Source organism: Schistocerca cancellata, chromosome 6 (genome assembly GCF_023864275.1).
Source record: "Schistocerca cancellata isolate TAMUIC-IGC-003103 chromosome 6, iqSchCanc2.1, whole genome shotgun sequence".
NCBI classification, from domain to species: domain Eukaryota; kingdom Metazoa; phylum Arthropoda; class Insecta; order Orthoptera; family Acrididae; genus Schistocerca; species Schistocerca cancellata.
The window spans coordinates 149,147,579-149,174,373 of NC_064631.1; the positions used below are offsets into that span (position 1 = coordinate 149,147,579).

The following is a 26,795-nucleotide window of genomic DNA, read 5'->3' on the forward strand; positions in this document are numbered from 1 at the left end:
CCCCCCCCCCCCCCCCCCCCCAAGCAAAACAAACTTCATAGAGGTCTGCTTGGTTTTAGATGTGTCATGGTATGCCCATGACTAATCACCAATGACCATTCCTTTCAGAAACTCGGGCCCTTCTGTGGCGTAATGCATTAAGTGACCCAAGCTTATCATTAACTGGCTCTTCTGGTTGTCTAGGTTCTTATGAAGTTTCAAAGTGTTGTGAACAACATGGCACATCGCACCACAGGAAATGTTGAACTGCTGCAGTAATGTTTGCAGTTGCACATGCCAGTCGTTGGGAATTGCTGCCTCAATGGCTCCAACATTCTATAGGGTTTCAGCTCTTACCAGTCCCCTGTAATGTGGCAAGTCACAAAGATTTACGTGGCACTCTTGAAAGAATGCACACCATCTGAAGACATTGCTACAGTCCATACAGTCGTTCCCAAACACACTACCCATGTCCCTCTGTTATGCCCTTTGACCCACAAATAGCAAACTACACTTTTGTTTTGTAGCTCAGTCTTCTCTCACTAGATCTACACATGAAAACAAAATATTCTCTGCTGTACAAACTTCAAACTGTATCTTAATGAAATTTCGACGTTCCAACTGCAGTACTGCAAGAGAGAAAAAATATTGTGCGTTACTTTCTGATCCTACCTCATATAGACTTCTTATTTCTAGCCCAGCCTGTACTTGCTTATCAGCGTATAGTATAACATATTTTTGTTCAAATAATCTTCAGTAGTTCCATGTGACTTCCGTGTGTAATCTATAAATTTCAATGTGTGTTTTTTTTTTTTTTAGTCAGGATATCGTTGGACGTAGGTCGCTTCTAAGTGTAATCGCAACGCAGTACAGTACACTACACACATGCACCAACTGATCAAGAGTGCCTTTTAGTTAAACATTGCATTAGGTTAGTTCTACCATGGATGGAAAGTGATGTTAGGACACATGGCTTAGATTTCAAAAAGTTACACATGCTCAAATGCACATACATACTTGTGGTGTTTTTTTTATAAAAATGTAGTGAATGTGCAGAGTTGGACAGAAAAAAACGGCATTGTGTTGACACACAATTTCATAAGAATGACTTTATTAAACATCTGCATTTTTGTTACAAGAACTTATAGCAATTTTTTCTGACATGGGATAAAAATAAGTAAAATAAAAAAGCTGCACAAAGCAGTCACTTGGATGATATTACATGATGGCTTAGTTGTATACCTTTCTACGGAAAAAACTCTCCGAACACAAATTTGGAATATTTTAGGTTAATGATGATTGCCAAAAATGCACACAACATACTACTACAGGATTAGCAGTAATGGTTACGGCAGTTGTAATCAACAATGCTCAAATCTTCTGAGGAACTATGCAGTTCAGAAATACTTTGTGTACTTAGTTTACCAGTTAGTGTTTTAATTGCAGCCTGACACTGATACAGGAATGATTTTTAATTACTGAATCAGAACTGTAAACTTATTCCATTTTGTTTGTATTCCTCTACTGTACATAATTCATAAAGGTGCCAGGAAAAGTCTTTTGATCAAAATCGTACTACTACTTGGATGTCATGACTTTTAAGTGGCCATTATAAAACATGGCCCCCCCATGAACCATTGACCTTGCCGTTGGTGGGGAGGCTTGCGTTCCTCAGCGATACAGATAGCCTTACCGTAGGTACAACCACAACGGAGGGGTATCTGTTGAGAGGCCAGACAAACGTGTGGTTCCTGAAGAGGGGCAGCAGCCTTTTCAGTAGTTGCAGGGGCAACAGTCTGCATGATTGACTGATCTGCCCTTGTAACAATAACCAAAACGGCCTTGCTGTGCTGGTACTGCGAACAGCTGAAAGAAAGGGGAAACTACGGCCGTAATTTTTCCCGAGGGCATGCAGCTTTACTGTATGATTAAATGATGATGGCGTCTTCTTGGGTAAAATATTCCGGAGGTAAAATAGTCCCCCATTCGGATCTCCGGGCGGGGACTACTCAAGAGGACGTCATTATCAGGAGAAAGAAAACTGGCGTTCTACGGATCGGAGCGTGGAATGTCAGATCCCTTAATCGGGCAGGTAGGTTAGAAAATTTAAAAAGGGAAATGGATAGGTTAAAGTTAGATATAGTGGCAATTAGTGAAGCTCGGTGGCAGGAGGAACAAGACTTCTGGTCAGGTGACTACAGGGTTATAAACACAGTCAAATAGGGGTAATGCAGTAGTAGGTTTAATAATGAATAGGAAAATAGGAATGCGAGTAAGCTACTACAAACAGCACAGTGAACGCATTATTGTGGCCAAGATAGATACGAAGCCCACACCTACTACAGTAGTACAAGTTTATATGCCAACTAGCTCTGCAGATGACGAAGAAATTGAAGAAATGTATGATGAAATAAAAGAAATTATTCAGATAGTGAAGGGAGACGAAAATTTAATAGTCATGGGTGACTGGAATTAGAGTGTAGGAAAAGGGAGAGAAGGAAACATAGTAGGTGAATATGGATTGGGGCTAAGAAATGAAAGAGGAATCCGCCTGGTAGAATTTTGCACAGAGCACAACTTAATCATAGCTAACACTTGGTTTAAGAATCATGATAGAAGGTTGTATACATGGAAGAAGCCTGGAGATACTAAAAGGTATCAGGTTATGTAATGGTAAGACAGAGATTTAGGAACCAGGTTTTAAATTGTAAGACATTTCCAGGGGCAGATGTGGACTCTGACCACAATCTATTGGTTATGACCTGTAGATTAAAACTGAAGAAACTGCAAAAAGGTGGGAATTTAAGGAGATGGGACCTGGATAAACTGAAAGAACCAGACGTTGTACAGAGTTTCAGGGAGAGCATAAGGGAACAATTGACAGGAATGGGGGAAAGAAATACAGTAGAAGAAGAATGGGTAGCTCTGAGGGATGAAGTAGTGAAGGCAGCAGAGGATCAAGTAGGTAAAAAGACGAGGGCTAGTAGAAATCCTTGGGTAACAGAAGAAATATTGAATTTAATTGATGAAAGGAGAAAATATAAAAATGCAGTAAATGAAGCAGGCAAAAAGGAATACAAACGTCTCAAAAATGAGATCGACAGGAAGTGCAAAATGGCTAAGCAGGGATGGCTAGAGGACAAATTTAAGGATGTAGAGGCTTATCTCTTTAGGGGTAAGATAGATACTGCCTACAGGAAAATTAAAGAGACCTTTGGAGAAAAGAGAACCACTTCTATGAACATCAAGAGCTCAGATGGAAACCCAGTTCTAAGCAAAGAAGGGAAAGCAGAAAGGTGGAAGGAGTATATAGAGGGTCTATACAAGGGCGATGTACTTGAGGACAATATTATGGAAATGGAAGAGGATGTAGATGAAGATGAAATGGGAGATACGATACTGCGTGAAGAGTTTGACAGAGCACTGAAAGACCTGAGTCGAAACAAGGCCCCCGGAGTAGACAACATTCCAGTAGAACTAATGACGGCCTTGGGAGAGCCAGTCCTGACAAAACTCTACCATCTGGTGAGCAAGATGTATGAAACAGGCGAAATACCCTCAGACTTCAAGAAGAATATAATAATTCCTATCCCAAAGAAAGCAGGTGTTGACAGATGTGAAAATTATCGAACAATCAGTTTAATAAGCCACAGCTGCAAAATACTAACGCGAATTCTTTACAGACGAATGGAAAAACTAGTAGAAGCCAACCTCGGGGAAGATCAGTTTGGATTCCGTAGAAATACTGGAACACGTGAGGCAATACTGACCTTACGACTTATCTTAGAAGAAAGATCAAGGAAAGGCAAACCTACGTTTCTAGCCTTTGTAGACTTAGAGAAAGCTTTTGACAATGTTGACTGGAATACTCTCTTTCAAATTCTGAAGGTGGCAGGGGTAAAATACAGGGAGCGAAAGGCTATTTACAATTTGTACAGAAAGCAGATGGCAGTTATAAGAGTCGAGGGACATGAAAGGGAAGCAGTGGTTGGGAAGGGAGTAAGACAGGGTTGTAGCCTTTTGCCGATGTTATTCAATCTGTATATTGAGCAAGCAGTAAAGGAAACAAAAGAAAAATTCGGAGTAGGTATTAAAATCCATGGAGAAGAAATAAAAACTTTGAGGTTCGCCGATGACATTGTAATTCTGTCAGAGACAGCAAAGGACTTGGAAGAGCAGTTGAACGGAATGGACAGTGTCTTGAAAGGAGGATATAAGATGAACATCAACAAAAGCAAAACGAGGATAATGGAATGTAGTCGAATTAAGTCGGGTGATGCTGAGGGAATTAGATTAGGAAATGAGGCACTTAAAGTAGTAAAGGAGTTTTGCTATTTGGGGAGCAAAATAACTGATGGTCAAAGTAGAGAGGAAGTAAGATGTAGACTGGCAATGGGAAGGAAAGCGTTTCTGAAGAAGAGAAATTTGTTAACATTGAGTACAGATTTAAGTGTCAGGAAGTCATTTCTGAAAATATTTGTATGGAGTGTAGCCATGTATGGAAGTGAAACATGGACGGTAAATAGTTTGGACAAGAAGAGAATAGAAGCTTTTGAAATGTGCTGCTACAGAAGAATGCTGAAGATTAGATGGGTAGATCACATAACTAATGAGGAAGTATTGAATAGGATTGGGGAGAAGAGAAGTTTGTGGCACAACTTGACCAGAAGAAGGGATCGGTTGGTAGGACATGTTCTGAGGCATCAAGGGATCACCAGTTTAGTACTGGAAGGCAGCGTGGAGGGTAAAAATCGTAGGGGGAGACCAAGAGATGAATACACTAAGCAGGTTCAGAAGGATGTAGGTTGCAGTAGGTACTGGGAGATGAAGAAGCTTGCACAGGATAGAGTAGCATGGAGAGCTGCATCAAACCAGTCTCAGGACTGAAGACGACAACAACATAAACTTGCTGTAGCAGTTTTTTGATTTTAAAGCTAAGTCCACTGCAAACATTTTCACCAAGTGTTGTGGCAAGATAGTGCCATTCTGCATCGATACTGTAATCAATCTTGTAAGGGTCTCTAAAGATTTTGTCTTTTACATTGTGTGGAACAGCCACCAGAATAATAATACCAAAGCAAAAATTGCTAACATTCGAAATATTTCTGATATCAGCTGCAATGGGAAAACTTAAGTGCTGCTGTTTCGTGTTCTAAGCAGCCAGAAATGTAATGTAGATGTTTGAGTCCTAATGCTTTAGGCGACCTGGAGTGTGGTGTGAAATTAAATTGCATGCAAAATTCACACCTCTCTCACATCAGTTTACTTGTTTACTTACATGGTATGCACAGTAGATTTTCTTCTCTGGATAGCCAGCTAAGTAGATCTCTGATGAATACTGCTGGTTAATGGAATTTCAGTCTCTCTCGCTCCCTCGTCATGAAATTAGTGGATACTCACAGAATACTTTTAGTTTAGTCTTGGTATATTTCAACTTCCACAAAGAACAAATTCAGCACTTCTCACATAAATATTCGAATGTTTGCAGGTCAGCCTATTCATCTAGCATTAAACTCTTATTAAATACATTTACAATAGTGTAGTTTTGGAACCACATAATTTATGAACATGTCTTCCTTCTAGCAAGTCCAACACATGAAGTATAATTGACAAGTTTTCAACTGCTCTTTTTTCTCGTTACAATAATGGATATGAAACACAATAAGATACATAAACACCCCATTTTCCAATACAACTTCCATGGCACGAGCTGCAAACACTTGTCAATGCCGTTCGACCATTGCATCTACCTTGCCCTCGTGACTCCTTTCCTGCCTGAAAACAACAAATATGTGTTGTGTGGTATGTTCGTTTTTTCGCACTTGAGAAAGTGCAGACAAGTACTTCTCGTTAAATTTTGTGTGAAAGTCTCCCCACGGCAAAACTGTCTCCACTTCACTAGGTAACAAAACATCAAGTAAAGGTATTCTATTTTCTACTGCATTCTGGATAGATTTGATAATCGAAATGTTTCCGGAGGTTACTCTTCCGGCAACTCCTCGATCTATCATTTCCTCAAATGGTTCCTCTAAACTACATACACTTGTAATATCAAAAGCTGGATATATTCTCTCTGAAATTCCGTTGTACATTATTTACTCATGTACTGACGCCTGTAATCTGCGAGTGGTTCATTGGTAATAACTTACTGTCTTTCAACATTCTCTCTTAAATTGTGTAATCTTTGCTTTACAGCATCAAATGCAACATTACATACATTTTGAAATGATCCTAACTTCTCACTAAATTCAGATTCTACATTATTAAGTTTATCTTCAATATCACATTCTAACTTTTTAGCGAAGTCGTTAAATTGGTAACTCTGTGTCTGACTAAAGTCAGTGAACTGTTGGTTTACATGACTGCTTAACAAACTTGTTAGTTCCTCTTTCAAACTTATTTTAAAATTTTCTACTTTAATAGTTAAAGCATCAAATTCTGTCTCCAGATTTCCCATACTTTCACATAAATTACTAAATTTGTGAATCTATCTTAGCACTTAACAGACCTAAAGTTTCATTCTGAACATCCAACTTATTGAGTATTCACTCAATTTAATTTAAGACTTCGAGCATTTAAAGTTGTATTTTGATCATCCAGTCGAGAATTTATAGTTTAGTTTAACTGCAAACTCTGGGCTTTTAGTTTGGCATTTAAAGTTGCACTTACTTCATTTCTCAAAGAAGTGCCCTGGTCATCTATTTTATCATTTATTTATTGAGTCTAATTTAAGACTTAGTTCATTTTTTAAAGCCACTGAATCTGCACTTTGGGCTTTGATTAAATTTACTACCTCAGACCAGTCTGGCACCTCCTTACTCACATTCATTGCCATAGCTGGTTCCGGAGTTTCCCCAAGTCTGTGTATTATTCATTTTCTTCTTTTTTCTAGATCTAGTAACCATAAAAAAATTCTACACTGAGCTTAATAACTATATTAAGTCTATTATTCAACAGTTTCTTTAACTTTACATTCAGACAATTGTTGTTTTGCGCTCACTTGGCATAGTTCTAGCCGCTTTGGTGAGAGGATGCGTAATCAGCACTGGTGAAGTGCACTGGCGCTGGTGGCGTCGAATGTCTGTTTCGGTGTTGACGAGCATATGTGGAATCGGCACCAGTGATTAACATCTTGTGCTGCCATCGACTGATTTGGCGGGTTTCCACATCTGCGTCCCCGCAATGTGGGTCAGAGCCGCTTCCTCCCCACATCGGATCTTCTTCAATGAATTGTTCTTGTCATATTTCTTCTTAGTCTAAAAAAGTCAGAATCTAACCATTTAACATTATCTTTCTTATGTCATCTCTTTTGTTGCATTTATTAATTTTCACCATTCAAACTTTTAAGTCTAATCCAATTCCATGCAACAGTTCTCTTGTCTTGTTATACCTGGTTGCTATGGCAACGCGTCATATCTTCTGCTTCAATTTACTCTCAAAATCCCCCCCCCCCCCCCCCCCCCCCCCCAAGTCTCACTGGTTGCCACGTTCTAATGCTTCTTAGATGACAGAACGTATGGAGTAAATATACAAACTTTGTTTTCACCAATCGACGATGTATTGTATTATGCAGAATAGCATTCTCGCATTTCACATGTAAATATCTCCGTCTTCTCATATTTCACTCATATTTCGAGCTTTAGAAATGCATTAAATTAACATTCATAAGCGAGTTGGTTTAAGAACCACTCTTAATTTAATAACATTTTTTGCTTCTAGAAAGTCCAACACATGAAATACAATTAACAATTTTTCAACCATAAGATACATAAACACTCATTGTTCTTCCAATAAGACTTCTGTGGTGTGAGCGGCAAACACTTGTGGGAGCCATTAGACTGTCGCGTCTACCTTGTGCTCGTGACTCCTTTCCAGCCTGCACACACAAATGTCGCACAATATGTACATTCAGTCACCCTTACTTTTTAAAATATTGTGTGTTCGAGACGGTGGAAGGACTAGTGGTTCTAGAATTTACGCAGAAAGCGAAGCACTACAGAGTTAACTACTATCCTCATTGTAGTACACAGCTAAAGGATGCTGTGTTCCTCAGTTGATAGTCCATTGGTAATACGGAATTTCATCTTGAAGCAGAAATAAGTCATCTCCAACAAAATCATAGGTTATGAGAACTTGTCTAAGTTAATATAGTTGACCAGAAAACTCATTTCTCACTTTGAATACCAAAGATTTTCTAAAAGAAGTTGGTTATTTTCAGTGGCAACTCCAGTGATGACTGTTGCCAGTACATACTTAACACTTTGGGTCCTGAGCCATTGCGCGCAGATGTCTACCATAAAGCCTGGCAGATTTATTTTTTTTTTTTTTTTTTTTACTACACCTCGTGAAAGGTGTCAGTTATAGCAGTAAAATTACTCTTATTGAAAGACCTGGACTTTATTATTTAAAACCATATATAATACCTTTCTCTTGAATTAATACATACTTTTGACAAGCGTTATTTTTATAACATTGTTTTTGAAAAAAGGAAAAATTGGTCAGAGGTATATTCACTGTATTTTTTAGAAGGATTTTTTTTTTATTTGACACAAAAATTGTAATTATGATGGATACAGTATGTCTTATCTACAGTAACTTCCTGTAACTATTTTAGGGTGCAATTTTGCTCTTTGTGTGGTAAATTTTGAAGCACGGCATTTTGCACAATGCTACTTTACATTCACTACACTGGTAGCTTGTCTTTTCGCTACACTTTTCCAGTCAGTTTTTTTCCTCTCAGAGAACACACTACACACTGCTTTTGTTTCTGTTTCTTACCTACTTCTGTCTCAATCATTTTCCAGGAAATGATTTCCAGTTAATAGTCTTGAGAGTCCAGATGGACCAGGTCGGGGTTAAAGATCTTTGCTTTGTGCAAGATCTTTGCTTTGTGCAAGATCTGCACAGATAACTGTCATGAAATGAGATGTTGTGAGGTGTTTTCCAGTAACCTTATATAATATGCAGGAATTTACAATCACCATCAGTATAACATGGAATGCCAACTTTCTCCACCACTTCAAAGTTCGATGTTCAAATGCGCCATATGACAATAGCTGATCTGATAAGTCAACACCAAACTTGTTTTTATTGTAGTCTACGATACAGGCTGGCTTTGACTTTTCTCTTCCTCTCTGATCAGTGAAAGTGACCATCTCAGCAGTGTGCCTTGTACTTATCATATGCACATTTCTTTTGTCCTTCCAACACAGTGCTAACATATTTCCTTTACGCCTGAAAATAAGTTCACTTCGCTGAAGGTTTCGTTTCTTTTTTTTTAGCACAAGGCAATCCCTGCCAAGATTTTATTGTTGTTCCCACAAGAGCAGTTTTCACAGCTTCCAGTTCTGAAGCAAGTATTAGACTTGTGTAGAATCTGTCCGTAAACAAAGTGTAGCCTTTTCCTGACTGATTTGTAAGCAACGTCTTTACCAGAGTCACTGTGTCAGACCTTTTACCCGTGTAAACAGAGAAATTCCAGATGTAACCTGTGTCGGATTCGGAAAACATGTACAGTTTGATATCGTATTTATTTGGTTTTTGTGGCATGTAGTGTTTGAAATACACACGACCTCGAAATTTACACATGCCTTCATCTGTTGTAGTTTTTTGAGATGGAGTATACACATGCTGGAAATTAGCCCACACATTAGCTAGGAGGGGTCTGACCTTGTGCAGTGGGTCATAGCCAGTTTCTCCTTTCCTCTTAGCTAAGGAATTATCACTAATGTGGAAGTTTCTCAAAATAGAAAGAAATCTGTCACGGCTCAAGATATTTGGACAGAAATTACACGACAGAACAGGGTTCTTGGACCAGTGCTCTCGTATACGTGGCCTCACACATATGGACTACAATTGCCAGAAACTTCCTTATTTCCATAAGTGTAACTGCTTTCCACTTTGATAATGAGTTGGTGGGTGAAAGGGAATTTGTGCTTTGTAATTTACTGATGCATTGTTGAGCATACAGATTAGTTTGTTCCTTTATGTTTCATCATACTGTTTCTCAGGAAATGTGAAAAATTCTAGAGGTGCACTGTTCTTGTCTAAACTGACAACATTGCATATTCGATTGTCCTGAGAATAGATCGATATCTGGTGCACGATCAGTAGTCGTCCAAGCTTCCTCAGAATTGGTGCGGCGCGCAGGTCTCTGCTTCCCCCTCGCCGTCTGCCTTGCTCGTTCTTCAGGCACAATGTAGATGGGATTACTTGCTGCTGAAGTGCTTGGACACCTGCTCTCCTCTTCTGAATCTATCAGAAGAGTAATATTTGCAAATAAAATCATAATTACATACTGAGAGTTTTTCAGTGAAAATCTGAACAAAAATTATACATGTTTTGTTGTCAGAATTCTTTACCTGAACTGCCAGAAACTTCTTCTTGAACATAGTCCACATCATCATCAGAGTCATCTACAATATCTTCATCTGACAAATTAACATCACTTTCTTCTAAATTAAGATATAACTGGCGAGCAATTTCTTCATTCGTCAAGCCACGCTTCGCCATGTCGACGCTACTGAGACCGCGTGGGAAAAAATCGCCGCTCACAAAACACAAGTGAAAAGGGAAGCACACCCTTCCACAGCATGCCCGCCCCCATCTAGTGCCCAATACTCAAACTACAGTCCATGCAGCACCTCCCAGACAAGCGGGAGCTGTAAGAACACACAAAGAAAGGAAGGGGAAGAAGAACCCGCGCCCGTAAAATTACAGGCGCCGGACTTTCGGGCAGGCCGTGCACGCCTGTATTTTTACGGGCATTGGCACCTTAGTGCTAAGAAAGTTGCCCCAAACATGAGATTATAGTGCTTCTCATAATTGTTGGTTCATGCAATATCTTCAAACACTAAAATGGAAAATAAAACTATTATCTGTCTGTAGAATTCAAGCTACATCAAAATTCCACACTTTCTCATTGTTGACAATTACTTGCAATATGAACTGTTAGGTAACATGTGCATTATGATACTCGCCAAACTAATTTCTCAGTGGAAAATATCCTTCCTCCTTTTTCAAATTTTCTCAGAAAATCACACATCTAAGAAATGTCTGAAAAAATGTTTTTGAGTGTTAAAAAAACCTGTAATTTATAGGTTTTTGCAAGACTTCATATTACTGTAAGGTTAATATCAAATTAAAGCACAGTTAAAGATATTTGAACTGGTACCAGACAAAGTGCTATGGCTTCAGTAGTTCTTGTTATATTCAGATGTTTTAAGGAACACATTTGGGAAACCACATTTCCAATTTTGAAACTGAAAAACAAACTGGCACATTCAAAAGTTGGTAGAATTGGCCATGTTAGTAAGTACTGTCAAACAAAGTCAGAAATCTGAGACATTGTTTAAAAATTAACCAAAATTGATATATTTTAGGTGCACTCTGACCTTCCGTGTTTCCATAGGCTAAATACTTATAGTTCTTTGCCATGTTTATTTCTTTACCAAGTCCTGTGGTAAATGGTGGTCTGTGTTTCAAAAGGTACAGGTTGTGGTCTCAACAAGAGTTAACTCGAAACTGAATTCCAACCAATGCTTTCTGAATGTGTGTCATTAATTATTTATATAATTACTAAAATTATCCTAGTGTTGCTTCTGAGTCTACAACTGTTAAGAAAAAACTTACTGTAATAATCAGTGCACATACTGTGTGTTCCTGTGGGCTGTACATGCATTTCTAAGTTGTAGGAAAAGTTTTTCATGGTATGCATTGAATTATGATGCTTATCATTGCTTGCTTTCAGTGTGGAAAATGAAGTTGTGTGCTTGACAGAAACATTAAAGTGTGTTGCCATAAATGATGCAGATCCACCTCCTGTAGAAGAAAAAAAGGTGGTTAATAAAGAACAGACTTCATATTCGTCAACTCTGTATAATATACAGGACATAGACAAAGAATCTGCAAATGATGTACTTTTTATTGGGGAATATGCAAAAGATATTTTTGAATATCTCAGAGCACTTGAGGTAATTAAGAAATATTTAATGATGTGTAATGTGAAATTACAATTTGTGATATGACATGGAATATATCTTAGGGAGATTGATGTTATTTAATATTAGTATTTATCTTTATAAATTTTAGGAACATAGTTAATAGTTTTTATTCAGTTTAAATTATTAAGCAACAGATCATTAGCCTGTCAGTCCGTGTTTTGAAATGAGGAGATAAAATGTTAACCTGAACTGAAGGACTGATGACCACTTTGATTGGTCTCTTGACCACCAAGTAACAAATCATAATAGGCAAACAAAAATCTGTCGGGCAATTGGTGGATGTTGGTTGCAGGCAGTTTGTGGAATTAGTTTTTTCTTATATAGTCCTGCTTGTGTGCTAGTCTTCCGCAACATTTGGGTGTATAAAAAAAAAAGTGAGAAAGGGAGCAATATTTCATTCCACAAATAAATTTTTGAAAATAGTAAAATTTTGCCAACATGTTTTGGGATAAAGTTATTAAAATAAATGCTGAAGGTAAGGAGAGATATGATTACTATGCAAATACAACTACACTTACGTTAAAGAATAATTTGTATACAGATTACATAAAGGTAGTCTCACAAAAATGTGCTGAAATTTATGAAGTATAAAGTTCTATTACGTTTCAAAATTTGAACTTGGTAACTAATGTTATCTAATCAGAAATTCTGGTAAATTTTGCCGGTGCTGAAAATTATTTCTTTTCCTTAAAGGATACTTTCAATCAAACAAAGCTAACCTGTAAATACTCCCTTACTGAATATTTAGATATTGATAACTCTGGTGTTAGAAGAAAACTAGTTTATGCCACTAATTTTTAATTCCTCTACTTTTAACAAAAAAAAAAAAAATCAAGCTACACTTTTGAGAAATGAGCAAGAAGTGTTAATTGGACAGTGGAATGAGATGCATTTTTCCTGTACTTTCATCAGTATGACTGGAGTTTATGCATAATCTTTGGTTGTATATATGTATAGTTTAATTTGATTTAAAAGAAATTAAAGTGTGCTTTAGTTAACATAAAAAATCATAGAAACACTAATATTAGTGCTGTTGAATAAGAGGTGCTGCTCCAAGCATAAATAGTAATGAGGGAGAATTTTAATAATAGAATGTGGTGTATATACTTGACATTAATTTGTGTTAAGATTTGGTGCAGAAAGCTGAGATTTATGTTGCTCCTCAGATCCAACCTTAAATGGCAGTTTTGCTTGTCCTAATTTTGTGTCAGATCTGTACTATATTCAATAATGTTAATGCCCATTACGTAAAGAACAAAGGGTAGGTGATAAAAGCTGATTTCTGATAATACAATAAAAAATATTGTAAATGTATATATGTAGAATCAAACGAAGGTGAAATTCTTCGTTTGGGACTGATAGTTCGTCTTCCAGTTTCATTTGATCAGGGAAGTAGATATGATGCACTGTGCAGCAAAATTATAGTACCATTATAATATTAATACCTGCATTAGATTTCAGCTATAAATGACCAACTATGGCTGTCAGCTTTTCTATAGCACATTTTGCCAAGGACCAGTCCTTACCCAATTGGCTGTACCATTTTCCTGTCCCTGCCTCAGCACAGTAGAGATAGGGCTTGTGCAGTCTAGGTATCAATAGCTTGTCAGCAGTTACCAACTACACACTGATTTAAAAATAAATTGAGTTAAAATTCTGAGTTGTAAATAGGCACACAGAGAATATGGGCACAATTTAACAATTCAGGAAACATAAATTTCTTTGGTGTTCTGACGACTGCGTACACTGTTTGTTCTCATTTTACATTAATTGTGAAACAACCTGAGTTTTAGAAGGTAATGTTGAGTTTATTGAATTTATGGCATTCTTTGAACATTAGAAACATACTTTCCCTTTATTTTTATTAATCTTATTACAGGTAAAATATCCTTTGAGACCAAACTTCCTGTGTGGTACAGTCACTCCACGGATGCGATTAGTCCTTGTGGACTGGTTGTTCGATGTACAGCTTCAATTTTCTTTGCTCTCAGAGACAATGTTTCTGACAGTAGCTATCATAGATAGATACTTACAGGTAAGAAAAATATTTGTGTCTTATACATTTATAGTTTTGAAAATAGCACTTTCATGTGGCACTAAACTTTGTAGTCTCCTTTACATGTGAAGTTTTGCAATTAATCGGTTGTTAATTAACTATAATTTCTAAATTAATAGAAATACTGCTTGCATACAGTTGATAACCAAATTGGAAGCAATTAGTATTTAGAGGCATTGAATTCTTGAGAACAGAACTAAATATTAAACTTCCATGAGCATAATGTGATTTGGGAATGCAATTAACAGTTGCAAAGAAAAGAAATAAGAAAAAAATTGCTGTATTTTTTTCGCCCTCCTCTCCCCTATTAGAGCTTCTCAGGTAATGGGTTCTCAGGATTTTCTTGTTGCCATCCCCTGTTGTCATGAATTTAGTTCAGTATTCAACTGGCAGAAATATCTTAATTCTTAGAGATTATGCTGTTACTCTAAAGCTATGACAAGTTGAAAGTTTTTTTGTAACATTGTTCATTGTTGATTATGGATAAATCTTGTAAAATATGTTCAAGAATTGGTTTTGACCTTTGAAAAAACTTGCAAATAACAGAAATACTCTATTTAACAGCAATTGTTCATTTCGTACCAAGGATACCTGTTTGCCATACCATTCACTGAAACTTTGAGATAATTTAGGTTGTGCACAGAGCCTTGAAAATAACTGTTTGTTTTAGGTGTTTAAACTGATTCCCTGTCCAACAATATTAGAAAAAATTGTGAGGAACTTGTTTAAAGCACACGGCTGCTCTGACATTGTAGGTGAAATGACCATCAATTACCCCTTTTATCAAAGGAAGTATCCACCTCACCCTTGCAGGAGTTTAAATTAGCTCAAACACAAATTAAACTTCCATTTCTTAACATAATGCAATTGTTAGTCTCACAATGCTCGTGTTTGTCGACAAATATTAATTAGTGCATGTCTCTGCAAAATGAGGTGTTTAGCCAGTTTTTTTTGTTTTCAGAAAGTACATATAATAGACAAAAAGAAGATACAGTTACTTGGTGCAGCATCAATGTTAACAGCCAGCAAATATGAAGAAACATACCCGCCAGAGATAAGCAATTTTGTATATATTTGCAGTAATCTTTATACAAAAAATGAAATATTAAAAATGGAAAACCAAATCTTGAAGACCCTGGACTTCTTTATTGGTTATCCATTGAGTGTCCACTTCCTTCGTCGGTACAGCAAAGCATGTTCAGTAAGTATGGCATACTTTTATGCTCTGAATTTAAAGAGCTTAAAGTCTGAATGAGTGCTATGCTTTGACACTTTCCCCAGGACATTGAATTAAACTATTTCCAAATTATTAGGAATTTAAACTGTAGAATGGTTTTTTGAAAAAGTCTTTTCCATGGTTGATTCCATAATACACGCATAAATCACCATTGTTTCCTTTGCAATTTTCCATTAGAGTGAGGTGGTGCAGTGGTTAGTCGTCTGGACTAACATATGGTTGGACAAAAGTTCAAACCTGCATCCGACTATCCTGATGTAGATTTTCTGTGATTTCCTTAAATTGCTTCAGGCAAATGCTGGATGACCTTGCTGTTTGGTCCCTTACATCAAATCAATCAACCAACTTTCCATTAGTATTATAACTATTTTTGTGGTTATTTTATTATTGCAAATGTTATGTAATTTACACTGCATGCCAAGTTACAAATCTTCTTTCATGGGCTGAAATTGCTGGAAGATGCACATAAGGTACTTTGGTGTTTAATATCTTTTATCGTACTGTCAGATAATTTTATTTTATTTATTTATTTATTTTTTTATTTATTTTTTTTTTCGTTGGCACTACTGCTTTTGAATGAGTCTAGCCTTCTGCTCAATGTGAAATCTGGGTTGTCTGTAGACATCATTTGGTGCAGATTGCATGTTTCAATTGTTAAAAAAATAAGGAAAGAAATAGTTCATGGTTTCCAAGGAACCATGTCAGAATTCAGTTTAATTCATTCAGAAAACTATGAAAAACTTAAATCTGGATAGCTGAGCAACTGATAGTGAATTAAGTGGTGCTCTGGAGGTAGTAAGTAGTATATTGCAATCTCTGTCTCCTCCCAGCAGGAACAGAGTATCCATACCTAATCCTCCAAATGAATGAAGGAGTAACAGGGCTCAAGGAGTCATAAATAGGAATAAGTTTTCGGTGATAAGAGGAAGGACAGGACATTTGAAAAAGTGACTTCCTTCTATATCCATAAAGGCTTGGAAAGACTTGCTAGAAGCCTTCTATAAAGTAGCCGAGGAATAGTTCCCTGGTAGACTAACAGGGCAAAGCAGGTGGAACTACTTAAGAAGTCCGAAAAATTGGGTTAATGTAAGTGTTGAACTGCCCAACTCTGGCAAGGGTGTGGTCACATGCCGTGCCTATGAAGCTGGGATTGACTGTCCATTTCCAGCAGTCTGTGTTGACTGCCCTGGGAGCCACCCAGTCTGGAGCAGACTGCCCTGCCCCACTTTTGCAGAAGAATGAAAAATTCAGGAACTTGGATCACCAAGCGGATCACCTATGCTGAAATCAAAAAGAAATATAAAGTGACAAAACCCTCCCGCCTTTACCACTTCTTATGCTTCCAAGGCACAGAAACCTGTTCTTAAGGTCGATGCTTCGGTGCATACGTTGTCCAGTGTACAACCATCCACCACCAGCATCTGTACTTGCATGTGTACATGTGAAGGCAAAGTGAGTAATTATGAAGCAATGCAAGCAGCTGCGACAGAAACAACCAGCAACAGCAAGTTCAGTGAAGGCACATGAAAAGCAGAGTACCTCTCAATGCATCTGTTCCCTCATCCTCAAAGGGACAGGGTGCAGAGAAAGGTTAATGACCTTTGGTTCAGAAGCTGTCCTGAGCAGTCGGACATCATTCTTTCATGTCTGATGAGGACATCATGGAGCTATATGCCTCAGATCCAGGCAGCCCCTCCATTCCTCCTCACGCTGAAAGTGCTTCACCTCTGCAGTGCAAAGGTAGGGGTAAACTAAATGAAACTAAATGATATGGCTCCCACCCTACAGTGTAACTTCCAGGGGTTCAGGACGCATGTGGAGGAACTATCTTCTATCAGGGTAGACCACTGTGTCTGTCTCCAGGAGGTTAATCTCTCTGTTGTACACCCCCTGAGCTACGAGGCTATGTCCTACACAAAAAAGGACGACCTGAGTGGAGAGAAAGCTAGAGCAGGCATAGGTATTTTTGTCAATACTAAGTAACATGCCTCACCTCTCCCCCTTACAAAGATTTTATAAGCAGTTGCCATATCTGTGTATGTGCGTCATCCATTGACCGTACATTTCCTTTACTTGCCCCCACATGATGTGCTCAATGAAGAGGCCCTAACTGGCCTTATTACACAGCTCCCCCCTCCCACACCCCCTTCATCCTCTGATTATTTTAATGCACACAATGTGCTTTGGGGCTCTGAAACTACCTACCCCAGGGGTAGAGCAGTTGGAGAGGCTTCTCATGTCATCACGCACGTGCTTGCTAAATAGAGGACAGAGCACACATTTCTGCACAGCAACTGGGTTATCTGCCATTGATCTCTGACTTTGCCCTCCAGCTCTTGCTCACGCTGGTCAATGGGAAGTGCTCAGTGATTTGCATGGAAGTGATCACTTCCCAATCTGGATTCTCCTGCCAGATGGAGTGGAACCTGAAAGGAAACCACCCTGATGGGTGCTCGGTAGAGGCGACTGGACACTTTATAGCCAGTTGGCCCAGTTCGATCATTGTGCCAATGTTGAGGCATATGTCGATTACCAGAATGATACACCTCACCACTGCAGCATCCATTCAACAGTCCATGGGACACCAGAAGAGACAACCTGTTCCTTGGTGGAGTGACAAATGCCAGTCTGCAATCAGGACTAGGCATGCAGCTCTGCATAGGTTCAAGTGTCGGCCAACTGCAGAGAATCTTGGAAGTCTTTCAGGTGGCGAGGGCAAAGTGTAGTAGAATTGTTTGAGAGAGCAAGAAGAGATAGCAACAGTTTTTGAACATCATTAATTGTTCCACCAAGAGTTCAGTTGTATGGGAGACCATGAGGAAGATTTCTGGAAGAGTGAGGTGCTCCATGGCTGCTGTAATGGGAATTGCACTCTTCAAACCACTTGGCAAGACATTGCCCAGACTATGGCGCCCTATTTTGCCACAGTTACTGCAACAGCCAGTCAGGGTCAAAGTTTCCAGTGCCATAGAGCAGTTGCTGAGAGGTGTAGTTTGCACTACCGGTCCACCGCTGAAGATTACAACTCCTCATTTTCTAATGTGTCTGCAGCTTGTTAAAAGTACCCTGGTTATGACAGAATCCATTAGTTTGCTGTGGCAGCTGACAAGGCATAATAAAGATATCCTCCTCAGACTGTTTAATGCCATTTGGGCGTCGGGCCACTTTCCCAACTCGTGGCGCGAGACAATTTTAATTCTTCTTTTTAAATCCTGGGAAAGACCGTACATGCCCAAGTAGTTAGCATAGTGTTGCCCTCACTAGCTGCGTGGGGGAGACCTCGGAGTGGAGGTCAACTGTCACTTCGTCTGGATCTTGGAATCCAGACAACTCCATAGTCACTGTCAGTGTGGGCTCAGGAGGTATTGCTCTCTTTGATGACCTGGCCCTGCTGGAGGCAGCTATACAAAAGGTGTTTCTATGCCAGCATCACCTTTTAGGTATATTTTTTGACATTGAGAAGGTCTAAGATAGTACTTGAAGGCATCTTATCCTCGAGCAGCCTCACGAATGGGGTTTCCATAGATATCTTCCCGTTTTAATCTGGTCCTTTCTCTCGCTGTGGCATTTTCAATGCAGAGTCAGTGACGCTCTGTCTGATCGCTGTGAGCAGAACAGTGTCCCCTCAAGTTAGTGTTTTAAGTGTGCCTCTTTGCCATAGCTGTGAATAGTATTACATCATAAGAAGTCCTGTCCAGTGTTCTTTGTGGGTGATTTGTGTGTGTTTTGCTCTTCTTCAAGCCTTGCAATGACAACACATCAGGTGCAACTAACTCTTCAACATTTAGAAGAATGAGCGCAGAAGAGTGGTTTAAATTTTCAACTGAGAAGTCTGTGTTCTTTTTAACTATTCTTATTCCATTTTAAACTTTCCTAAGTTGAGGACAAGGGACACTGTTCTTAATTTTAAAGACGCAGTGATGTTTCTGGGCCTTATATTGTATTTTGAACTTACATGGTTACCACATCTTAAAGACCTGAAAAATGGCCTCTTAAGGCTCTATGTATTTTAAAATGTCTTAGCCACAATACATAGGAAGCAGACAGGACTTCCTTTTGCTGTGATTTTTACAGGAATTTGTGCGATCTCAGCTAGATAACGGGTGCATGGTGTATGGGTCTGCGAGACCCTCTTATTTAAAGATGTTGGATGTGGTGCACCATGAAGGGATTCAGTTGGCCACTGTGGCATTCAGAACAAGCCCCATACCAAGCCTCTGTGCAGAGGCTGGTGAACCTCCACTTCACATCAGGTGACGGCTGCTTATGGTGTGCCAGGCATATAAAAAACACTGTCCACACCATACACACCCACCTACCATACCATTGCTCAGCATCCACTGGAAAGGCTTTTATGTAACTGGCAACAGAACTTCTGAGATTTGTGCACAGGATTGCCTTCTAGAGAAGGGTGTGGCCAGTCTTGATGTTTTGCATCATGGTTGGAGCAGTTTTGCACCTCAAGTTCTGTAGAGTCCTAGGCTTATTTTAGACCTGACCAATTTTAAGAAAGATAGTAAGTCAGATTTTACATTTCAATCTGTTTCCTGACATTTTATATATGCATCACAGTTCGATAGTCGTGTACACTGATGGCTCCAAACAAGGGAATTCCCTTTCCTGATGTATACCATTTTTCACAGTGGAGCTCCCCACGATCCTGAAGGCACTGGAGCAGATGCATCATATTAAAGGCGAACAGTTTCTCATCTGTTCAGATTCCCTCCGTGCCTTACCTTTCCAGATTCTGTAACTGGTTGAGTTGCTGACCCAGCTGATATATAATCAACTATACTTACTCTGGCAGGGAAAACAGGTGTCATTCTGCTGGGTGCCAGGGAATTTATGGATACTGGGAAATGAACAGGCCGATTGGGCTGCCAAGGAGGTGTGCAGAGGACAAGATGTAGCAAATTGTCCTATTCCCTTGCAGGCTGACATTTCTGCATTATGTAGGAAGCTCATGCAGGTATGGAGTGAATGGCTGGCGGTGAAAGGCGATAAGCTGTGGTTTGTGAAATTAACAATCCATCCGTGGCATTTCTCCTTCCAGTTGCTCAGGCAGGATGAAGTGACCCTTGCATGTCTTCACATCGGGCACTGTCCTCTTATACGTGGCTTCTTACTATAGCGAAAGGATCCCCTGTTTTGTGGTGCTCGTGGCATATAAATCACAGTATGCTGTATTTTGACAGGGTGCACTTTATACTGTGATGCAAGGCCGGAGGCAAATAATGGTGGGGATTTGTCCTCAGGTGTAGTTGATGACGAGTGTGACTAGTTTTATGATGTCTGGACTCTGGTCTAAGCTTTTAGGCTGGCAGTTCTCATTTGTTCACAAGTGGCTGGGTCGTCCTTTCTTTATTCTTGTGGTCAGCCAGCCATGTCCATCTGATACATTGTTCTAACTCCTTGGTCCCTTGGTCCTCCAGTTTCATTGTATTAAAATGGGCATTATGTTTCATGCTTCGATGTGGTACACACAGTTTTCGACATTGCATTCCTTTTAGTTTCCATGTTGTTCTAACCATCTCTCTCTCTCTGACCACCACCAAACTGTTTCTCTGTTCTCTGTGCCAAATACAAAACCTGTAGTTAGTCATGTTTCCTGTACAGGTTGTTTACTGTAAGTACAAATGAAATGGATGTAGAGAACAATGAAATGAGAAAATGATCTGAGTCTGGAAACCAGTGATTTCACAAGCACAACATAAGGCTGAGTACAAAAAGATTGCTAATGTTCAACATCAATATAACCACCACTTATCTGAAGGCAGATTTAAACAGGGCTTCTCAATGGTGTCTGGACATGTTCAAAAATGTCACACATGTTCTGAATTATTAAGAAGTATCCACAATGTGTTTTCAGAGTTAAACTAGCAACAGTGCTGCATTACACCAAATCTCTTAAGTCCCTACGCAAAGTGTCAAATGGGTTCAAGTTGGGGAATGTAGGAGGGCATGGTACTGGTTAGCTGTGACTGATACACTTGTTGAAATGCTATTTATCAGTACTTAAATATCTGGAATTTCATTTATCACTTCATAATTTATGCTTCACTTGCAGTGTTATGAAATAAATGTAGCCACAGACATTAAAGTATTTGTAACATTGGCACAACCACACTTCTGCATATGTTGTATTGAGGAATGTGTTGGGTTTCAGATCTGTTTTTAATAGGATACTTGTCATTGTCCTCAAATCGCTCCTTTAATTAATGCTTATGCTGTGTAATTGTCTAACACACACATAATTTTTAATTTCTGTCTTGTTGGGAGTTCAACCTCTAGGAAGTAAACTTGAAGTCCTATGTAGCTTATCTGTCTATTGACTTGGTTAATATCCTGTTGTATTTAGATGTAGAATGTGCTGGAGTGGGGAGGGAGAGGGGGGAGGATGCAAATGGAGACTAACAATTATATGATGTTTAATTTTGCAGCATTTTTAAAGAAATGTGCTTGCTAAGACAATAAGTTTTCAATTCCATCTACACCTGGTAGTCATTTACAATCAGAAATGCTTCTGAAATCTGTGTCCATTCAGTTTTCCTTCAGATTTTTCAGTTGTTTTCTTGGCCATAACAAATTTAAGTAACTTACTTATAAAGAGCTTGTTGGTGTCTTTCTTCTCAAACAAAATAGGAACTGCTGGAATTTACAATTAGACACACATTTCCTGTGTTCCTACAGATACTATAATAATTAGTTCTTCAATGCTTCCTTCTTCCTGCTGTTTTTTGTGTATTCACTTGGTTTTGTAACTTTCAGCCAGATGAGGTAACGTACACTCTAGCAAAGTACTTCCAAGAAATGTGCTTAATGGAATACGAGCTGTGTTACCTAGCTCCATCACGCCTGGCAGCAGCAGCTCTGTATCTCGCACTGAGGTAAGATATAAAATAGTCTAGAAATGTCAGTTTGAATTCTTTCAATAATGGTTTCCCTCTTCCAGGTGAAATCTGCTTATTGGGGTGCAAAATGTGTTTGTATTTGTACTCCTAAAATAGCGGAATCAAGCCTTCTTAGTCATTGCATCAAGAGAGCTTTGTGACAGGCAGAAGCTAATGATATATACCCTGATTGTGTTACAGAATGTTCCTGTGGGCTGTATTTAGCTGTCTCATGAATTTGCTGCACATTGTGCCATAAAGAAACATGCCTGGTTTTCGTTATTGATGCCCTCGGCCCACTCAGCATAACCGTATTTTTTGCTGTGATGCTCATCACCTTTAGGAGATACTAGTTCAAAATGTCTAGTGATCATCAGATTTCGTAGGATCTGATCATGAAACTGTTTACTCAAATCTGTATGCAACTATATACTTCTCAAAGTTACTATCTTTTGTTTCAAAAAATTATTTTTTTTTTTTTCTTCTTTAATTGCAGTTCTGGATCCATAAGTGTTTACAATCCACCCCTGAAACCATTTTTCCGAATATGGAACAGAAATGTTGGTTATCCGCACTTGAACAAAAAAATGCACCTGCCTGAAATCGGCCTTTTTCACGCACCAGTTTTTTCTGGGAATTTCGACTTTGTAGCCCTGAAAAATTATTCAATGTGCTTGCCCAGGACTAAAACCGATAAAATGATCAAGAAGCTTAAGACTTACTATGGCTTGACAATCAGACGGCATTCCAATTCGGTGTAACAGATAGAGGAAGCAATTTGGGCAACGTATTTCCACAAGTGCTGGGGAAACTAGTTGGTGCAAGTGGCGCATTGCAGAGGCTACTGTACCTCTGGAAGAATATCAGCACGACCAGCCGCTCTCCAAAGAAGTTCAAAAAGTGATTCATCCTATCTAGGAGGCCCTTTCGGAGGAAGAGTTATTGTGCTGTTGCTTTGAAGGAAAGTCACAAAATTCAAATGAAAGTTTGAATGCGTGTGTTCGGAAGTTAACCCTCAAGCATTTGCATTCTGGTGTGAAGACTGTGGAGAGTGAGACTTTCCTGGCAGTGAGCAGCTTCAGCGAAGGGTATTCAGCAATTCTGAAGACCATAACAATAGAAATCGCCCTGGGGCTCTATTAGACACAGTTCACCAACCATTCGGATGACCACCGGATTCCAGCAGCCAAAACCGCTTGTCACCGGTTGTACGAGCGGCTGTGGAGCAATGCAGGATAGCAGAGATCGAGCAGAACGCCCTATATGAGGAAGAGGAAGGCCTAGTTTATGGATCCGGATTAGTAGATTGAACATGAGTTGCATAATATTACATTTATATGTGGTCTAAACTTCAAATGCCTTTTTTCTTGAAATTACTTCTCCCCCCCCCTCCCTCCCTCCGCCTGGTATGGTAACTTCAAATCTACTGAACTGATTGGCATGATTCTTTCTTTCTGACAAAGCTAACTAAATTGTCCAACAGTTGCACCACTCACTTTTAGTCCGATCCATCAACTATAAATACTTTGACTTGGCCAGCGAAAAGAAAAATCTATGGAAAAAACGCCAGTTTTTTCAAATGGCTGCCATTTTGTTTCCTATGGTCCAAATAACTCGAGTGAGGTAAAACTCCTAAATAATCTTATATACTTCACTAATGTCAACTCAATTTTGATTTCAGACGAGCCGGCCGACCTGTGACATACCACGCGTGGAGGTCTACATCAAAATGTTTTGTTCCGACAGCACTTCCACCTTTGCTCTTAAACATTTCTGGTCGAAAAAATTCCAGTTTGTAGAGGAAATGTCGGTAAACATTTTGATCAAATTTGACATAGATACCCATAACAGATCTGAGAAAAAAAATTCTCAAAGAACATGCTTCTTTCGGGCCAAAGATAGTAAACCTCCCCTTAAAGGCAATTTTTACTGCAGATTTTACTTAGCCCACCAGTTTATGTAGATATCATGCTGACTAAGTATATCTCTTCCTTGAATTTACTAGAGGACTACCCATTCACATGCTGAACCGTAAACATTCTAGATTGTTATCCATATGATGTTCCAACAAGACTTCTTTTTATAAGACTGAAGACTGTTTTTCCCAAATATTTCTATATTTTCTTGTCATCTTCTGGTGTCTTTTAGTGAACCATGGGATTTTATCATAGCTGTCATCCTTAATCACCCTAGAAAAGACCTAGAACTACACCGAATGATAAGTCCCAATTGTATTTAGTGTCTAGACAAAACAAGTATCTAATTGAATTGTTACACGGTCAGAGCATACGTTTCTTCGGTGTGCACATTTAAATTGTGCTTATACCTTAACTGCCAGGTAGGCTTCATGGAAAAATACACAGCTCAAAAGAATTAGGAGAAAGTCTACCAATGTCCAGTATGTTAAATGTGTTTAGATGCAGGTGGTTTCTGTGGTCTTCGCGCATGGATTGATAGTCACTTTTGGTATAGGCAAGAACTAAAATAATTAGCCATCTATTGGTTGTGTTGTGCATTAGTGTCAGGTGACCCCTCAGGACAAGAGTTCTTGAGTTTGTTTCTAGTGAATTACACTGCTGGCAATAATTATTTGTGGACATTCTACAAAGTGTGATTCAGATGTTTCAAGGATGATTCATTTCTGAGTAGGGGAGCGAGCATGGACCAGTTCAGCCTGTTTGGGGAAGTAGGGGGGGGGGGGGGGGTCAGGGAATGAACTGATGCTGCGGCAGTTGCCTCCGGAACCCTGGAGAGTGTGCATCACTTGCAGTGTGAGTGCGTGTCATTGACCTCAGTCGAAAAGTGGGAGAGGCGGAAATGGAGGAGCACTGGGAGCAGCATTATGCGATTAAGTTTTGCGTGCGACTGAACAAAACCGCCACGGAGACTCACGGTGTGATTCAAAAGGCCTTTAAGGAAGAAGCCATGTCCTGTGCAATGGTTTTCATGTGGCACAAATGTTTCAAAGATGGCCGCGGGAATGTTGAAGACAATGACCGCTCTGGGAGGCCATCATCAAGCCAACCAGATCAAAATGTGGAGAGAGTGTGGGAACTTTCAAACAATGACAGTCATCTTAGTACTAGATTAATTGACTGAGTCCCAGCTCATCGGCAGAGTACGGTGTGGAGGATTGTGATGGAGAATTTGATGATGCGAAAAGTGTGTGCCAAAAAGTTGTCGGTGGAACAGAAGAAACAGCACATGACTGTTTGCCAGGAAATGCTCAAACAGTTGAATGTTGATTCGAACTGTCTGGAGAAAGTGGTTACTAGTGATGAGACCTGGGTCTAAAAGTCCGATCCTAAGTCGAAGCGTCAAAGCTCAGAATGGCGCAATGCTTCCTTGCTGAATCCCAAGAAAGCTCGCATGAACACACATCATCTTCCCCCCACTCCCCCCCCCCCCACTCCCCCATGGACAGTCACAGGTGCCTTTTATGCTGAAGTGCTTCACCAGTTGAGGGATGGAAGGGATGGAGTTCACCACGTCTGCCTGGCAATCAAGGGCGATTCGATTCTTCACAACAATGTGCCCGCTCAAACGTCACGTGCTGCCACCAACGTTTTGGTAAAGTTAAATGTGACAACACTACCACAGCCACCCTACAGCCCCGACCTGGCTCCAAGTGACTTTTTCCTCTTCCCCCGGACTCAAGGCAGGCCTAAAAGGGAAGCAATTAGACTCCATCAACTGCCATCCAACAGGCTGTGACCAGAGCCATTGACAGCATGACACCCGAGGTCTTCCAGCAGGGCTACAAACGGTGGAAGGCAGCGATGTGTTTATGCTGAAGGCTCATATTTTGAAGCATTTTAGTCCGTTGTACTTAAATATCCAATAAATTTCTAGTTCTGAGTTAAGTCTTCAAACTTTTGAATCACGGCCTGTATTCGGCTAAACACATGCAATGTGACATCTTAATGCAGTGCAAGTTGCAAGTTCGGTCTATTTGATTTACCAGGATGAACCACCAATTGTGTTCTGCAGATGCCAATACCTCTCATTGTCTTCCATACGTTGTACACAAATTAGAGAGAGACAGGTCAGAACACACGGCGAGTTGGACCAGGTTGCTGACGCATTACAACCCCAAGTGAAGACAGATATCTGGCCATTTGTTTATTTCGGTGTCGTACAAATACTTCCAGTCCTGCAAGATCTCAGAAGGGCCAGTGGAGCCTCTTGTCTGATAACTATGATGAACATTTTAATAGAAAGGACCATATGACTCGGACAACTTAGTGACCAGCAAAACATGTTAGTCACAAATGACTCCAGATCTGCTCAGATACATGGTGGTGGCTGTACTTGTGTGCAGCGACCCATGGTGAGAGATACATGCCAAATGTCTGCCAGATTTCCAAGGTTGTGTGATGCTGAGAGTGGCTTGAGTGTTTCCAACCATATGGATCTTGTCATTTTGTGGTTACCTTACTGCCAGGCAGAACATCAGATTGTGTTGGACTATGTGGTAGCTGCTGTGTACAGTGGTGGCCCTGAGTTCCTTCTGATGTCAGGTCCCATGTGACAGACATGTCTTAGGCTAGACATTGAAGTAAAGGAACTGCCAGTGGTGAATCACAACCTAAACTCCATTATGTATATTGTCATGGCAGTCCTGTTCCATC

At 39.6% G+C, this 26,795-nt stretch overlaps 1 protein-coding gene across 1 annotated transcript in view; it reads left to right on the forward strand.

The window, feature by feature from the left end:
* Positions 1-26,795, forward strand: part of LOC126191521 (G2/mitotic-specific cyclin-B-like) — a 46,711-nt gene that overhangs the window by 10,761 nt on the left and 9,155 nt on the right. Inside the window, exons 3-6 of the mRNA XM_049932418.1 lie at positions 11,729-11,951; positions 13,861-14,016; positions 14,999-15,238; positions 22,043-22,161. Of these exons, the coding sequence (XP_049788375.1) occupies positions 11,729-11,951; positions 13,861-14,016; positions 14,999-15,238; positions 22,043-22,161 (738 nt within the window). The remainder of the gene's footprint in view (positions 1-11,728; positions 11,952-13,860; positions 14,017-14,998; positions 15,239-22,042; positions 22,162-26,795) is intronic.